Source organism: Podarcis tiliguerta (assembly GCF_965153285.1).
Source record: "Podarcis tiliguerta genome assembly, chromosome: Z".
NCBI classification, from domain to species: domain Eukaryota; kingdom Metazoa; phylum Chordata; class Lepidosauria; order Squamata; family Lacertidae; genus Podarcis; species Podarcis tiliguerta.
Genome location: NC_139553.1, coordinates 39,750,578 through 39,768,420, shown reverse-complemented (window position 1 = coordinate 39,768,420; position 17,843 = coordinate 39,750,578). Strand labels below are relative to the sequence as shown.

At 44.7% G+C, this 17,843-nt stretch overlaps 2 protein-coding genes and 2 long non-coding RNA genes across 4 annotated transcripts in view; 3 read left to right on the top strand and 1 right to left on the bottom strand.

The window, feature by feature from the left end:
- STEEP1 (STING1 ER exit protein 1) overlaps positions 1 to 610 on the bottom strand; it is a 10,175-nt gene extending 9,565 nt beyond the window's left edge. The window contains exon 1 of the mRNA XM_083422371.1: positions 470 to 610. The gene's annotated coding sequence lies outside the window, so the exon portion shown is untranslated. The remainder of the gene's footprint in view (positions 1 to 469) is intronic.
- LOC310668992 overlaps positions 1 to 5,498 on the top strand; it is a 6,442-nt gene extending 944 nt beyond the window's left edge. The window contains exons 2-3 of the long non-coding RNA XR_014506947.1: positions 511 to 727; positions 5,337 to 5,498. This is a non-coding gene — a long non-coding RNA (uncharacterized lncRNA). The remainder of the gene's footprint in view (positions 1 to 510; positions 728 to 5,336) is intronic.
- LOC310669002 overlaps positions 1 to 17,843 on the top strand; it is a 226,458-nt gene that overhangs the window by 117,097 nt on the left and 91,518 nt on the right. The gene's annotated exons all lie outside the window — the stretch shown is intronic.
- UBE2A (ubiquitin conjugating enzyme E2 A) lies at positions 7,454 to 17,177 on the top strand. The gene is made up of 6 exons (XM_083422372.1): positions 7,454 to 7,881; positions 8,167 to 8,247; positions 12,720 to 12,745; positions 13,979 to 14,068; positions 14,984 to 15,072; positions 15,873 to 17,177. Exons 1-6 carry the CDS (start codon positions 7,838 to 7,840, stop codon positions 15,999 to 16,001), a joined length of 459 nt encoding a protein of 152 aa, XP_083278498.1. The 5' UTR covers positions 7,454 to 7,837; the 3' UTR covers positions 16,002 to 17,177.

Below are 17,843 nucleotides of genomic sequence, written 5' to 3'. Positions count from 1 at the left end.
GCGTTTAGGGTTTTAGGACTTTTCTACAAAGGCCCATAGGGCTACCTTAGCTCTGAACGAAACCTGCACCTACACTTCCGGTTCCCAATCGACGACACACGAGGGTGCCAGCTTGAATAAAATATATCGGGGGTGGGGGCGGGCTAAGTAGATAAGCCTCTCCCCACATGCTCGAACTCATTGCACACCATTTGAATAGCGAGGCCTATTAACTTGGGGTGGGGTGGCCCCTCAATTATGTGGGGGGCGGGGGGGAAATGAAGAGACCTCATCCCCTAGGAGTTGGCTCCTATACCGATGCAAAAGGCATGGGGGAGGAAACATTCTCTAGGAGAAGGAAGGCGCAGGGAACTACCCACCCCTCTTCGTATTGTCTTTCTGCCCCGCATTCGTCGGGCTTCGCATATGAACCGGAAGCGAGGGTTTCGTGCAATGCTTATAGGGATTCCCCATCCCCCTTCTTTTAAACCTCTATAGCTTAGTGGCGTCACTGCGTTCTCTCTCCGCCAGGGCACTCTCCGCCTTCAAAGCGATGTGAAGGTCCTCAAGCCAATCCCTCGTTCTGATTGGTTCTCCTCCTGGCCAATCCCGAAACGGCCCGAACGCCTTGTGCAGCTTTCGAGGGATGCTCCTAAACCTTGAAACTTTTTCCTGCTAAGTCATATTGGACGCTGGATGTTCCCGCGACTTCGTTGCCAGCCATAGTTGAGGCAGCATCCGCAGAGTGGTGAGTAGTCGGTATCTGTTTGTGAAACATTCTTCTGAGCATTTTCTTAAGTTGGTTATACACCATCTCCCAAAATTCTTTTATTATTCTACAAGACTACCATTAATGATAAAATGTGCACAGTTCTCTTTTAGCGCATAACTAGCAGTGAATTTTAAGTTTATTTTCCACAATTGTTCCCACAGGTTCAAATCAACATTATGACCCACATCTTGTGCCCATTTAATCATAGAAGATTTCACAAATTCTTCTTTCGTTTCCCAATTGAGTAATAGTCTGTACATTTTAGATTAATTTTTAACTAGATCTTATTTCTTGTCTACCTTAAATTTTGAATTGATTTGGTTATAATATAGCCAGTGCAACACATATTCTTTAATCCCTTCAATTTATTTCATTTTGTTGTTGTTGTTGTTGTTGTTCTTTTCAAAAGTCTAACAATTCATTCTAGGCACCCAAATTATCCCTCGTATTAATTTTTTTCCTTGTGTCAGCTTCTGTTGGGGATAACCATGTCGGTGTTTTGTTTTCTAATAAATTTTTGTATTTTCCCCATACCCTAATTAAGTTAGGTCAGGGCGAGAGAGATAAGGGGCCAACTGCTTAGCTTGGCAGAGATGAAAAAATGCCGCCTTTGTTATAGCTGTAATCTGCGCCTCCATAGAGAGGGAGGTATCGAAGATTACACCCAAACTCTTAACGGACGGTGCTGGCACCAATTGCACCCCCGCAAGAGATGGGAGTTGCCCCCTCAATCCCATATCGCCCCGTCCTAGCCAGAGGACCTCTGTCTTCGAAGGATTTAACTTCAACCGGCTCCCACTTAACCATCCAGCCACAGCTTCCAGACATCTGGTCAGTGTATCTGGGCCAAGTCAGGATGGCCATCCATCAACAGATAGAGTTGGGTGTCATCGGCATACTGATGGCAACCCAGCCCAAAACTCCGGATAAGCTGGGCAAGGGGGCGCATAAAGATGTTAAAAAGCATCAGGGAGAGTATCGCACCCTGAGGCACTCCACACACCAAGGAGTGGCGCGATGACAACTCCCCCCCAAACGCCACCCTCTGTCCCCGACCAGAGAGAAACGAGCGCAGCCATTGAAGGACTGTGCCCTGGATCCCCACGTCGGCAAGGCGGTGGTCCAGGAGTTCGTGATCGACCATGTCGAAGGCTGCTGACAGGTCTAGAAGAATCAGCAGCCCCGACCTGCCTCGATCCAGCTGCCTGCGGAGATCATCTGTTAGGGCGACCAAATAATAACATGGTTGGCAAAGCTTTTATGTATTCCAGCTTTTCCATACCAAATACAAATGTGCCAACAGTATTTGATGACATGGCCCTCCAAGTCTAGCAACTGTGTATTTTCTAGCAGCAGTACCCAATATTGTATCCAGCACAGGCAAGCAGTTTCAAAATACAATTCTAAGTCAGGGAGTGCGAAACCTCCTCTATCTTTTATGTCAATAAGAATCCTAGGCTTTATTCTAGGCTTCTTCCCCGCCAAATAAACTTAAGACAGATCTTTTCGCCACTCTTTCAGACATTATTTGGAAAAGAAATAGCATTTTTGGGAGAGTATTCATTTTTATTGCCAAGATTCTCCCCAATAATGATAATTGCATTTTGCCCAATATATCTAAATCTTTTTAAACTTCTTTCCAAGTCCTTGCATTGTATCTTTATAGATGTTATTTTTATTTATGTACTTAACTTTTTCTCTATCTTCCATCTGGTAATTTCCCCTGATTGGGTTGATTATCCATGTTCTTAACTAACATTTTGGTTTTATCTTTATTTATTTTGAAGCCCACCAATTTTCCAAATTTGATTATCTCCTTTAACAGCTATAGTACACTTTCTAAGGGTTGTTCCAGAGTTAAGACAATATCATCCATGAAAGCTTTTATTTTGTAGTTTTGTTTGCCCACTTTTATTCCTCTAATTTTATCATTATTCCTTATATTTTGCAATAAAGCTTCTAGGGTGAGAATAATAGCGGAGAGAGTGGGCACCTTTGTCTTGTTCCTTTCATGATACTGCATTTTTCTGAGATGATGTTGCTTACTATAATATTTGCCCATTGTTCCTTATGTAAAGCGTTGATACCTTTTAAGAAGACACCACCTGGTTCCATTTTTTCAAACACTTCTTTCATAAATAACCAGATGTCATGCTTTTTCTGCACTGAGAAAAATCAGGGCAGCCGGTTTTTCACTGTGTACCTTCAGATATTCTATTATGTTGTTAACTTTCCTTACGTTATTTTTTAGTTGCCTATCGGGGAGAAATACCACTTGATCCATATGGATCAACTCATTCAACACTTTTTAAAGCAATCCCACCCCGCAAATAGCTTTGGAGCCTTCTTGCCTCTAGCCTAGCCCTCACCCCTTTTCCTGTTCCCGCTGGAGTCTTCTTTTGCTTGCCACGCCTGCGGGCTCTCTTCTGGCCAACACTGCCAATGACAGATCTTAAAAACTTGGGGTCGGTGAGATTTGGCAATCGCAGCACCTTGCGCCTGCTGGACCTCCTGAGCGGAGCGGGTTGTGTCTTGCTCCTCGTGAGGAGTGTTGCAAGCCGGTGCAGAGGCAGAAGGTCTGGCCGAGATGGTAGAGCACAGCTTCTCTGTCAGGGGCTTCTTCCTAACCCAGTGGAACACCAGTATCATACGCCTCTTAGATGGGTTGGACATGCTGAAGAAGGTGCTGGAGGCCCAAAGACCAGGGTGACTTCAAAGCGGAGGACGCAGCAGGCAGCTCCCTATCAATGGTGCCAAATCCAAGCAAATGTTAGCTCCAGTCCTGTTAAATCGATCCAGCAATTAGGAACGTTAAATAAGGGATTAATTCCTCAGGCAGTCTGAAAAGACTTTCTGTGGCTTTTTAATAGATGGGAGCTCCCAACTACTGCCACTGTTGACAGCCTGTTGCCCCTTCACTCTGCTTGAATGGGTTATGTCACAATGGTTCCTTCATCAGGTGTTTGTGAGCATGAAAATGCTGTTGGGAGTTTCAGCAATGAAGGCTCAGGCATGACATACTGTTTGAAAGTTTATTACGCACACCTATTTTACAGCGCGCGCCCCTTGATCACTTGTGCGGCTTACTTCCCAGCAGCACTGCACAGGATCAGGCCCTTAATGCTGTAATCTTAAACAAAGGCCCTGCCCAGAGGAGAAGCTCCCAGTCCCTTGCACACCAATGAGAGGAAGCAAAGCATAGCATTAAAGCATAGCATAGCATTCAATCATATATCATTCTCTCATAACATTGGAAGTAATGGGCATGGTTAACTTAGGCCCGCGAGGTCTACCACACAGCTTCGACTGGCTGGCTAAACCAAGAGAGGTAGCCAATGGGTCTCAAACCTTTGGTGAGTTAGCGACTTCCCCTGCATGTTGAAAAGAACCAAAATGCTCACCAGCTGGTCTCCAGTCCTTAGGGGATTCCGTGAGCCTGCTAGACCAAGGCAAAACGTAAAGCAAAGTGGCTAAGAAGCCTGACCTTTATTTGTAAGCAAAACTGCTATAGCAGGGTCAGCACTCCCCTTGCAAAGAGAAGAGTCAAACCCAGTGTGGTATAGTGGTTAAGAGTGGTAGTCTCGTAATCTGGTGAACCGGGTTCGCGTCTCCGCTCCTCCACATGCAGCTGCTGGGTGACCTTGGGCCAGTCACACTTCTTTGAAGTCTCTCAGCCCCACTCACCTCACAGAGTGTTTGCTGTGGGGGAGGAAGGGAAAAGAGAATGTTAGCCGCTTTGAGACTCCTTAAAGGGAGAGAAAGGCAGGATATCAAATCCAAACTCTTCTTCTTCTTCTCCCAGAAGGTGCTCCCAACTTTTATTAGTTTCCCCATTTCCAGTTCCCCCTCCCACCTTTCATCATCACCACATCATTTCTACATCATCAGAAGGGGAGGTACATGGGCAGAGCCTGGGTGTCAGGTAGCTATCCTTTGCGCCTTTTACCCATCACCTGACACCCGAGAAAAACAAGATAATAAAACTACACTTCCTGACCCAACTGGTCAAGTTGCTCGCTATCCTCTGTTCTCTGGAGTCAGAATCCATTCCTGGGCTGCAGCTCTTTGTGATCTTGATGGCTACCTGTCTGGCACTTGGGTTAGGTAAATGGCCGTCTAGAGTCTCTTTTTCCTTATGCCAAACAGGACTTACAGAGATGGAAAGAATGCTTTGCTTTGAGTGGATTCCTGAGGTTCTGCACAGTGAAAGCTGTCAATGAGGTGGATGCATTCCATTTGGCTGCAGTAACAGCATTACATGCTCTAGGTGGCGCTGTTTGATAACATTCAGTGACTGGAGCTCGACAAGTCATTAAATACAGACAATTCTAAACACTCAATTCTTTCATTAGCTATATGTAATAGTGCTGTTCTCTAGTTCTTTTTTTAGCTGTCTTTATGTACAGGGACTGTCCACTTTATTTGGAGGCTTTAGGTAAGTACACACGATATAATCAAGAACAGAAAACTGTACTCCTTGTTTTTTCTGTTGTTCAGATCTGCCCCCAGCCATGGGGATCTTATGGAGTTTGGGCATATACATAATTGCTGGCTAATCTGTCTGCTCTCCCCCCCCCCCCAACAGGAACAGCTTTGCAAAAAGAATGTAACAGCTACTTGACTCAGGACATCTATGGATTTCCGCTGGAATGTTTGTGGCCCCTTGCAGTCTCCTCTCCTGATGCACATTTGCTAGTAGTCTGAATGTCTGCATCTAATGAATAAACTGTGAATCTATTGTCAGTTACCCTGTCTGGTGTCATTTCTTTCACTGAATGTGTGAAGTATGTCAGTGTAGTGTATCAGAAGGCTTGTGGAGTCGCCTTTCTGCAATTGTGGTGTTTTTCCCCTCAGGAATAAAGTACAGTTTATGATGCACAGGATTCCTTCGTAGTAACATTTCATATAAACATACAATGCTGCCCCCCCCCTTCACTGCTTTTAGCGCAATGTGAAGCCAGGCTCCAGTAGATTGCAAGGACAAGTCCAACAGTGTGGGTCCAGTGGTCAAGAAGGTGGTTTCTACACATGCTGTAGAGGGAAGTGAGGGGCAGATGGGGCTCATCAGCCTGGGAAGGGAGCCCATCTAGGAGAAGGAAAACTCTGATCCTAACCCTCCATTGCAGGAGATCTTCGGGAGAAGAAAAGGCTCAGAAGTAAACCCTACACAAATCCAGAGTGGTGCCCCTAAGGCAGTTGGATGGTGCCTTGTATGCCGCCGTTTGGCAATTTTGGCAAACTGGTGCTGAACATATTGCTTGGATTTCGTTTGGACCACATCAGCAAGGCCGGGGGGGCGGTCTTTGTGTTTGGGCAACTGAGGACCCCCATACACACTGCCCAGTATTGCACCCCAAAACAGTGGTTTGACTTCATCCCAGTAAGCACACTCTGTTGTTTCTGGAGACAGACAGATGCCAACTGTTCCTGCATTGGACTAGATAGCCTTGGGGATCCATTCCAACTCCACAAATCTGTCCTGAACCTTCCAATATTCAGCTTCATTGGATGTCTACGAGTTCTAGTTGGGGTGGGGAGAAGCAGGTGGCGTTTTTCTATCCACTTTCCCCATGGCAATGCATCATTTTATCAACTTCTATCATGTCCCCTCTTTTTAGTGCAGAGAAAAGGTGAGCAGGAGGTGGCATGACCAAAGTACCATCTTCATAAGGCAGTTGCTCCACCCCCTTGATCATTTTGGTTGCCCTTTTCTGGACATTTTCCCAGCTTGCGTTGTTTATTAAATAGGCTGTGTTATTTCTTTGGAGGGCCTGCTGCATGGAAACTGCATACACACCCTAAGAAATTTAAAGCATGTGACTTCCACTCCGGAGGGAATCTTTGAAAGGAGTCTGTAAAGGGTGCTGTGAACAGTTTCCCATCCAGCGTGGGGGGTGCAGGGGGGGCCGGCCGCACCGGGCGCAACATCAGGGGGTTAGGGTTAAGGGGCGCAAATCCACGGGTTAGGGGGCGCAAATCCACGGGTTAGGGGGCACAAATTACTTGCCTTGCCCCGGGTGCTGACAACCCACGCTACGCCACTGTTCCCATCGTTTGGTTGAGATATCCAACTCTTTATTCCATTCCTCCTTTAATAACTGTGCATCAAACTGTTTTGCTACTAATAAACATTTATATAAGGTTATAGTGGGTTGTTTGTTGTAGTTACATAAGAGTTAATCAGCTGCTTTGATATATCTGAGGTCTCTTGAGCCTGTAAAAGCTGCTGGAGGAGGAGAAAAGGGCTCTTGTGCCCAGAGCTTGTCTGAAGGTTTCCCCACGTTGTCAACCCTGAGAACGGGGCACTGGACTAGAAAGGTTCCTTTTCACCTGATCCAGCAGGCTCTTCTTAACGCTTCTCATGACCATAGTGGTGACAATGAGCTAGTGAGAACCCGAGCGACATATGGCAGCAAAAATGCTCCATTCCTTAGTCACCTTTCCTTATTCGAGAACATGTTCCCTCGAACATTTGTGGCGCTTACACCCCAGCGGCCGTGTGCAGGATCAGACCCCTAATGCTGTAATCCTAAACAACTGCCCCGCCCAGAGGCGCGGCTCCCAGCCCCTTGCGCACCAATGAGGAGGAGAGGGAGCCTACACAGGTACAATATACCTAATAGTTGGCTTATGCTTCCTCCCCCGCCTGCCTCTTCCATTTGGTATCGCCCAGAATCCTTCGCTTTCCGTCACCGCCCACTCTTTCTTTCCTCCTCCCTCTGGTGGTATCGCCCCCGCGCCACAAGCCGCAGCATCCCAGCTCAACCCTTCGCTCCCCCTGTTGCCTGCGCAGTGGTACAGCCCGAGCTGACTCGGCCCCGCGGAGCGCCGCCCCTCGCAACGGCAGTGGTGCTGCCCGGTATTGCCCGGCAGCCTCCGCCGCCGTAGTTAGGGCCGCGTTGTTTGTGTGTGTGTCTCTCTCTCTCTCCTCCCCCCCCCGCGCTTTGTTGAAGTGGTAGAGGCGGCTATCGCTCGGAGTCTCGCCAGCCGCCGCCCTCGCCCCGCTCTCTCGCCTCCGCCGTCCCGCCTTCCCTGGGGGGCCGGTGGGGCTGGTGTGTATGAGTGATTTATAACCGCGACCCCGCGATGTCCACGCCCGCCCGGAGGCGCCTCATGCGGGACTTCAAGAGGTAAGCGCGGCGGAGGGACGGTTTCCCGAAGTGGGGGAGCGGGCAGGGGAGCGAGGAAGGTGGTGAGGTGATCAAACATGGCGGCGGCGGAGGGAGCGCTGCGCCGCTAGCGTAGTGGGCAGTGTTGCGCTACTTGCGCAAGGCGGGCAGGCGAGCGAAGGGCGCCCGTAGAACCGGGGGGGGGGGGGAGCGCTACGCAGTTTGCGCAGGCTGGGTGGGAAGGCGGCGCTGTCACTCCTGCCACTGAGCTGCTGGTGTCCCTTGTCCCTTTCCCTCCGAAAACAGGCTTCAGGAGGACCCCCCGGCGGGAGTCAGCGGGGCTCCCTCGGAGAACAACATCATGGTGTGGAACGCGGTTATTTTCGGGTGAGTAGGCAGACCCTCTCCTCCCACCTGCAAGTGGCCTCCCCCCCCCCCTTTCAGGGTAAACATTGGGGAGAGGGACCGGGACGGGCCGAAGAAGAAAAACGAGGGCTAGAAATTTTACCTGTCTTCCCTTCCTCTGAAGATTATTTCTGAAGACAGCTCTTGCAGAATTCAAGGGCCAGGTTGCAAGAGGGTTTGAGCCTATGACACTGACCCTGGTCTGACTATTCACTGCCAGTTTGTTTCATTCAAATTGCTGGTTTTGACCTATAGAACCTTAAAATGGTTCAGGACCACAATATCCCTGTAAGGGGCAGGTGCATATTCGTGCATTGCATGGGGTTATTATTCTGTGCGATAACAGAGATACTTCCAGTTCTGCCTCTCCCCATGTGAACTGATCTGGACCCTGCAGTCATCCATCACCTGAGGTCTTTCTTCATGTGCCCACCTCTAGGAGAAGTCTGGAGGGTGGAAACATGCGAACGAGCCTTTTCTGTGGTGGCCCCACTTTTGTGGATTGCTCTCCCTAGGGAGGCTTGCCTGGCGCTTTTGTTCCACATCTTTAGGTGCCAGGCAAAAATATTCCTCTTTTTCCTTTGGATAATTAAGCAGTCTGTGGCCTTTTAAATTGCTTATGTGAGTGGTGGGGTGTGTTGTTTTTTTTGAGGGGGGGGTATTGTTCTTGCCTGTCGCTATGTTACTATGTTTGTATTTTATATTGTGAAAAGCTCTGTGAGCCTCAGATGATGGATGGTATAGAAATTGAATAAATAAATACTAATAACTTACTACTAGTAGTACTTATTCGTGTTAACTCCTGAGCCTTGCTGCACCTTCAAGGGATCAAGATGTCACTGATCTGTTTTTCACAAACATAGGCATATGCATACATTTATTCCCAAACATAGGAATAATAGCTGTAATTATTATTATATTAGAGCACAACAGCTTGTATGCCATGAAGAAGAGAAAGATGATGATGATGATAGTATCGTCATCATACTCCACCCATCTGGCTGGATTTCCTGCGCCACTCTGGGCGGCTTACAGCATATATCAAAATGCAAGTGTAGGAATTGTAATTGCTATTATTGTGCTGGTAGTTGCATCTTGCTCCTCTCCTTCCAATATGCTCAGGGTGGGGTGTTTGTATTGCTATAATTATTGCTTTAATGATTATCATTGTCATATCTTGCCTTGCTCTTTGTCCAAGGAGGTTAGGGCTGTGTGGTTCTGCAGGGATGACAGTTTAGCAGCTATTTTTCTTAAATCGTATATTGCTCTTTGTCCAAGGAGGGCAGGTGGTGTTGGTTTTTAATCTGCACAACATTGCTAAAAGGCTGTATATCCAGGCTGAGAGGTATGTGAGAGAGTTTCCAAATACTAGATCTGGCGTTAGCCATAATTTTTTTTAAAAAAATCTCTTCCTGTAAGGCAGTGATCACCAACCTTTCTGGGCCTGTGGTCAAATAGACTTTAACAAAGCATTCCGTTCTACCCAATAGAATAGGCTGTGATGTGTGTGGTGCTCACAAACATTTCATCCATTTGCACAATTTCTGCTGGGGGCAGAAGAGGACCTTGTGGGCTCCAGCAGAGGCCTCTGCAGGCACATGTGTGCTCATGAGCACCATGTTGGCACCCCCTGCTCTAAGGAGCTTTAGAATGTACACATGGTTGTCATTCCATCGCTCTCCCTATTATCCTTGTGACAGACCTGTAAGTAGATTACTTGGGGTTGGTGTGGAAATATTGTTGCCAGTGGTGACCAGGAATCTTAATTTTGTTGACAAGCAAAGCAAAACTCCCTATATACCCCACCAGGCACAATGTTTTTATTTTTAAAAAGCTGCTGGCAGTGCAGGGTCACAAGACTGCAGGTTTCATGTTTATATTGGAGCACTTTCAGTGCCTTGGTCTGGGAAAGGAATGGGAAACCTGTGCTCCTCTAGCCAGTGTTAGAAACGAAATATGAAAGCTAGGAGCTAAATGGCACCTTAAACCTAGGTTATAGGTGCTACAATAGAATGTCTGGGTGTGCATTTTTATAACAAAAATACAAAACTGAAAATGAATGAACTGCAACTAAAATAATATGTTCATTTCCCTGTGGTCTAGTCCTTCCTCTGCCCACCCCCTTAATATTCTTAAGAGGGTCTTTTCTCCAGTCTTTGGAGAGTAGCTGGAAGTGGGAAGGCAGTTTTAATCTGCAGTTTTAATCTGAAATCTTAGGCGCAGTTCTGCTCCCAGAGCTCAGAAACTGCTTGCGCTAATGAAGTTCCCTGTCGCAAAATGTGCCTAGAATAATGGGCGTTTCGAACACTGCCTCTAGCTGTTGCTGGACTACAACTCCCATCATACCTGAATAAGGGCCACCTTGGCTGGGGCTAATGGAGTCTCACAACATCTGGAGGGATGTTCCCACCTTGGTATAGAAATAAAGAGTTGTTAAAAGCATGCAGTAGAAACATTGCTCCTCCCTATAGTCCTATTTTCTGCTATACAAGGGATATACATTACTTTTTGTGGTGCAGAAAGCAAGCAAGCCAGGCTACTAGAAACAACTGTTGGCCATCTCTTGCTAGCTTGTAGTGAACTTTTGTAAGTTAGGGTGAGAGAGTAGCTGTAACTGGCCTAAGAAATATGGGGTGGTGGTTGTTATTTTTGTTTGTTTCTGTGTATGCATTTTATATTGTAAACCACCCAGTGATCCTCAGATGAAGGGTGGTATAGAAATTTAATAAATTAAATTAGTAAACATCCTCTGAGCTTTGTGGCCGAGGAACAATTTAACCATCTAGTTCAGGCCCTTGCCCCCAGCAGCATTCAGAGGGATACTTTTCTGCAAAGGATCTGCTGTTCACTGTAGAGGATTCTAGAGTTTGCTTTAGGTTGGAGACTCAAATCAATAAAGCACTGACTGAACTTTACTGTTCACATATACTGAAAGTAAACTGAGGAGTGTGATGAATGTGCTTCCTTGGCTGCACTTTGCAGGGAAAAGTCAGTAGTTCTGGGCAAACCTTCTGAGTGCAGTTTCTATGTCATTACTGATCTTTTAATTGAGAAACTCCACAACAAGCTTCTGAAGAATTGTTCCCTCTGCTAGATAGAAAAACACTGCCACCTCTGTATCCAACCGTATTATGCAAGTTTGCAAAGCTGCAGTGAAACTCTCCCCCTTCAGCCTGTTTTTGTGGTGGTGGAGCTGATTCCTGCCCCAAATTTTCAGCAAGTATTCTTTTCTTCTCATATCCAGGGAACTTCCTTGCTCACTCACTCCTATTTAGCAACCACCACATGCTGTAAGATTGTCCAAGGAGTAGGTGCTGTTTCTGCCTTCTGAAGTAACAAAGCCACTTAGGTAGAGCCTGTGCCAAAGCTCCTCGGGTGACCTCCATTGAGGGTAGTCAAGAGCTGGCTGAATGATTTCCTCCCCCACCTCCAATACACATCCTTATTTTCTGCATGGGATACTAAGCTTGCCTTGCCTTAAAGGCTAGGGAAACACTATATTGGGGCAGGAAGTATCTTTCATGCCTTTGGAAGTATTGTTCTTTCATTTTATTCCCTGTAGAAACTGTACTTCAGTAGTGCATAGCTCAGTTGGTTAGAGCATGGTGCTGATAATGTGAGGGTTGCAGGTTCAATCCCCACAAGGGACAGCTGCATATTCCTGCATTGCAGGGGGTAGGTCTAGATGATATTCAGAGTCCCTTCCAGCTCTACAATTTTGTGATTCTATGTGGGACTGTTTTGTTCATATTCTTCCCGTTTGATTTGTCTCTGCCTTCCCCAACAGAATTTAGGCTGCATTCCTCAGGGCAGGGATCTTTCTCTTTTATGTTGCTCTGTAATGTGTTATGCATATTAACATTAGCTAGAAATCTTCAGGTTGGTCAGCAAATTGAGCAAAAACCCAGAATCCACTGAGTGTTGTGTTCTTTTATTCAGGGGAGGAAGTATTTTCTGAGTATATGTCCAGTTACCTGTGGCAAATTGGTTGCCATCAGATCCGAGCCATGCACAACCCTTGTGCTGCTGCTATATTGAATTTAAAAATACCAGCAAAACTGGAGTTGGGGACAGTGAGCAGCAGCAAGTGTGCAGTATCCTTACCTCTGCCATTTTAAAATGAAACAGTGCTATGGAGACTTTGGGTATGGCACCCCCACAATTTGTCCTCGGTAGTTTCTAGGTTGAGAATAGAATTAGAGGTGGCAGCAGCATGGGAATGGGTGTCAGTTTTACTTTACACAAGTAAAACTACCCAGGTGTAGAAATTGTGAAACTGCTAAAACTTTGTTTCTTGTTCTAAAGCCCTTAAGCCTTGCTCATTCTGACTCCTGTTTCTGTTCTGGGCATGGATTAAACTACATGTCATTTTGTAAAGGCTGAGTGCCAGTTTAATAATGAACTAACTTCACTAAGCCAAATGTAAGATGCTGACATGCTCTCTCCTCTTTCAGGCCTGAGGGAACCCCATTTGAAGATGGTAAGTATTAAAACAAAACAAAACATTTTCAATGGGCAGAAGGGTGATGTGATCAAATTGTTAATCAGTCTTAGGATTCCACATCAGAATTTCATGGATCAGTGTAGCTCAGAAGCAGAGATTCAACTGTTTGCAATCTCTCCCTGGCCTCTCAGTATAATTTAAATGTTTCAGAGAGAGAATGATGCCAAGTCCTCCCCCCCCCCCATCAGCCACCCTTTCTAGAAAGGGGATAGGTGTTTGGGAGAAGAAAAGCTTTGGTTGGAAGATAAGACAGCTGCAGTTAAGCACTTTGCTTTGAAGTGGTGACTAGGCTTACTGTGTAAATAGTACCCTTTACTTAAGAACTTTCTTGAAGCTACTCCTATAAACAAAGTCTGTTTAGGGTACATGTTCAGAAGCATCATATCTTTCATAACCCGTGTATTGGGGTACATGAAGGATGGCTGTCTCCATAAATAGGGAATGTTACAAATATATCCCTTGGATGAAAACTGTATCATGCCCTCTCACCTTGACTATTGTGGCCTTCTCAGTCCTCTTTCTAGCACTTTTCTACCAGCAGCATTCACATCCCTAGTTATTCTGATCACATGGTGGTCTTTCTTAAATTTGCACATTGTTTTCTTGCCCTTCCCTTGATCCAACATACCTTCCACATCAGAACCCTTCATGGCCTTGCCTTCTCTTAACACCCCAACATATTCCTGCTCTTTACTACTCCACCTCCCTGCTCTCAGCCATCTCAAGATCTGTAGCTTCCTTTGACCCACTCTATCCTTGGTGCCGCTTATGCTTAGAACTGCCATCTAGAACTCCTGTCTTCCTTCAAATCCCTCAGAACCCACCTTTTCCTTGATGGCTTTGGCACAACCCCTTAGGTCCCATGTCTTACTGTAACTAGGCCTGTGTACACGTAACTGAAATAAACAAAATCTTCCTCTTTTTAGCGCTGCTGCTTTCTCCGTGTCAGATCATATAAGCCGTGGGGCAGGAGCCTTTCTAATTGTACTCTGTAATGTGCTGTTCACATTTGCGGTGCTACATAAACAGTAACGCTTTGGCTGTGAGCTTCCTAAAGCCATTTGGCTGAGGAAAGGTGGACTAATCTTTGAATCTCATGTACCAAGAGAATTTTGTGAAATGGTTGGTGCTTGTGCACTTGAGACCAATGGGAACAGGGAGTTTCCATTTGTAAACAAGATACTTATAACTTGCCTCTCCCCATTGCAGGAACTTTCAAGCTTACCATAGAATTCACAGAAGAATATCCAAACAAGCCACCTACTGTTAGATTTGTGTCTAAAATGTTTCATCCAAATGGTATGTACCACCTAAAATGAAGCGATTTGTTTCTTAACTGCAGTAGTGGTCACAGAGGTGGACCTGATACTGATAGTTGCAGGGAATTTTGGACTGTGTGTGTGTGTGTGTGTGTGTGTGTGTGTCCATATGCTAATTGTTGCTGAGTTCAATCCTACCTGGCCTCTCAAGTTTCTAGTGCAATCAGATTATTTCCCTCAGTGACTTCCTTGATCACAAAGGTGTAGGGTTCTTTAATTTTTAAAGGCAAGGGGAACATATTTAAATAAAACCATATCTAGCAATACCTGCTCAGTTTTAGGATTTCTTATAATCCTAGTTCTTATCTGCTGATTCTGTTTTGGTTATATGACTTCTGATGGAAGCATGAAGAAACTTTTCTTGTGGTCACTAACCAACTGTACCCAATTTAAATTTGTAGCACTCCTACAGCTGCTGATGCTTTTGTAAATGAGTTTTTAATGGCTTTTTTTAAACATGATTTTGTCATCTTGCATTTATATCTTCCCCACTTTATGAAGAATTTTAAATCCTACGTTGGAAAGTTCACATTAGGCAATGGGGTAAATGCTGTCACTAGGGTGACTTGCATAGATCTTCGAAAGGAGACACATTACTGCTCTTTAAACCTGTTCTTGAAATGCCATGCTGTGAACTTTTTAATAATCAGAGTTGTGAGGTTATAAAGGAGGAAGTGTTGGTGGAAGAAGGTGAACTTTAAAAATTCATTTCACCAGGGGCCTGTTCCATAACTTGTTGAAATCAGGTATTTGAGGCACAAGTTGTCAGATGCTTTTTCTATGGGCAGCTTAAGATATGCAGCAAATGTTGATAATTAGCTGGGAGTGACAACATAGCAAGAGAAACTTGAAGGCACTGATTCTTGTTATGAAACTCATTAATTTCCTTTTGCAGTCTATGCAGATGGTAGTATATGTCTGGATATTCTTCAGAACCGTTGGAGTCCTACCTATGATGTGTCATCCATCTTAACATCCATACAGGTAACACCAGGGCTACTGATGACCTTGCTAATACAGTTTGAAGCAGTGTGATAACTAAGGTGGAAACCTCTATCTGCCATGGGATTCCATCATCATTATTTATGACCCATCTTTTTATTTCTGTAAATTGGTTTGTGAAAGTATGGAAATGTGTATTTATTTCTCAGTGATTATTATCCACTGTATTCACAAGTGTACTTAAAAAGATCAAGAAAATGGTTTCACAAACTGAAACAGCTATACATTTAAAAAGCATTGCATCTTTTTCTAATGGTGGTAATTATATTTAGTCTATTTTTGTACCATTGTGTTTTTAGGTGTATTTGGTGTAGCAGAGCTGTATTCTTACAGTTCAGAGCGTACTTTCTTCTCCCCTTGCTTTTTACACTTCTGTCATTCACCATCAAAGTCTTGCCTGAAGCCAATGCAAGATGACTGCTGGCAGACCAAAAGCCCTGTCCCCCAATTCTCGATTACAATGATGGAAGAACAGTCCATCAAAGTTGATTCTGAGTCTAGTCCTATAGGTTTAAAGAAGTGGCTTGCTGCACACATTAAGCTTTGCTGTCAAAACAAAGATAATTGTTCATTGTATAACTAGTACCTGTGCAGAGTCCATGTCATTGTGTTAAAAGCAATGGGAAGGGTCAAGCTAAGCAGCGGGCTTGAAATAGTCAAGAGATCTTCCTAATATACATGGCATCTTTTGCTACATTGAATTAATCACTTTGCTTGCATTGTGTGAAACCTCATTATGAAGCCTGATTCATATTTTCTTTTCTCTCCCTCCCCCCAAACAGTCTTTACTGGATGAGCCTAATCCAAACAGTCCAGCAAACAGCCAGGCAGCTCAACTATACCAAGAGAATAAGCGGGAATATGAAAAACGGGTTTCTGCAATAGTAGAACAAAGTTGGCGTGACTGTTGACCCTGGATGATGCAAATGAACACTCTGATGAGGAAAATATATGTATGAAGTGTCTGAGTCATCCTCCTCCTCCTCCTAGCATCACTGCATTTACTTTGAAAAGCAAAATAGCTGTTGTGCTGTTGCCACCCACCCTTGCTGAAGCTTCTTTCTCCTTGGACATCAGAAAGCACCCCCTCCCCTCCCTCTTGAGGTCAAATGTACCGTACTTGGGTTACTTGTGAAAGAATTACTTAAGGCTGAATTCCACTGTCTGTGATCTACCATCTCCAGTCTTAGGGCAGCATTGTGCATTTCTGTAGTGGACACTAAGCTTTTAAGTGTAATTGTGTTATACACAGTGATGCTTACGTGTAGCTTGATTTTAAAAAAAGGGATATTTATATACAGTATACATTTTTAAGTATGATTCAAGTGCTAGCATTTTAACTGCTGCTATCAGCTTCAGTGCATCTGTAAGTACTGTGTGAAGAACTAGATTTCCCTGCTGCTTTATCTTCCCCCTGGTTTTTTTTTCCCATTTAGCAATGTGATGAAAGTATTTGGAATTGAGATGAAATTGAGAAATGGACTATTATGTCAAGCTCGGGGGCGGGAGGAGAGAAGGGGGTTGCAGTCTGCTCTATGGGTCATGTGCAAAGTGATCTATCATTGTGTGTGGTAACATATTCAAGGTTAAGTGCTAGGTATCCTTTCTGTAGGGCTCTGCTTAGTTGTTTTTCGAAGCTTTTGAACATGGTTATGGGACAGGGGCGGACAATTACTAATGGTAAAAGAGGACAGAGAATGAGGAAAAACCAAAGTGCTTCAAAAAAACTTTTATTTCCCTTAAATAATTTTCATTCAAACATGCTCTTGAGAAGATATCAAGAAGCTACTGTTATGTTGTTGAAAAAAGTAGCAAGGTGAAAAGTGCTACTACTGTATGCTTCGTTTTTTCTTTCCCCACCCTTGTGCAGTTTTACAAGATCTGCCTTTGCAAAAGCATTTTTGTAAAGCAAAGCTCAAATCAAACATTTTGGATACCTTAGGCAGCAGTGTGGGAGGAGACTGTCAGTGTGCTTGTCTGCTCTACCAGTGTCTTCTGTGTACATTGATCTGTTCAACTTTGCACAAGTAACCCATGTAAGAAACTGTACATTTTTCAATTACTTGTAAATAAATTCTTGAAGGGAAGATACTTATCACTATTTTTATTATGACAAATTCTTCTGGTGGTAGTTGATCCTCCTCAATCAAGCTGTCTTAATCAACTGTGGATGGTTACATCTTGTAGAAACAGTCTTGGAACACTGACCTCATCTTCCTATCAGCAGTGGGGAGCCTATATTCCTGGGTGTTGAGATACGACAGCTCCCATTTTCTCTGACCTTGCTGGCTGGGGTGGAAGGAAGAGTTCAGCGGGATTTTTGCCTTACATGGTATCTTGATGGTAAATTAGTATTATATACAGTTGTCGTAAGGCATCCCTCTTTGTTAATGTCTACATGAAGGGAGTGCTCATAGCACTTCTACCACAAGTGGTACCCCACATGCTATTTTATAAAGTTAAGCAGTTTAAAACCCAATGGACTGTATAAGGTTTCTGGCAAAGTGTTTCTCACTACTTAACTTGCTACCCTTCCCTGAAACTTGCAGGGGCCAGTTGTCAGCTGTCACATTCCATTTACACTCACATTGGTTTCTGAGAGCATTCTGTGCCATTTTCAGCAGCTGCTTGGGGGCTGTGCATTTCCCAGCATCCTATTTGTAAACACCACAGTTACTTTTTGTATTGGCGACTGATAAGCAAAACAAAACCAAGAGCAAGTATGCTTGCATGCTGGGAAACAGCTTGCAGCG

What these genes read in the sequence shown, in the direction of transcription:
- UBE2A (XM_083422372.1), top strand. Translation starts at nt 7,838, where the DNA reads ATGTCCACGCCCGCCCGGAGGCGCCTCATGCGGGACTTCAAGAG. An exon ending in CTCATGCGGGACTTCAAGAG is followed by an intron (nt 7,882 to 8,166) that starts GTAAGCGCGGCG and finishes CTCCGAAAACAG; the next exon opens with GCTTCAGGAGGACCCCCCGG. An exon ending in TGGAACGCGGTTATTTTCGG is followed by an intron (nt 8,248 to 12,719) that starts GTGAGTAGGCAG and finishes CTCCTCTTTCAG; the next exon opens with GCCTGAGGGAACCCCATTTG.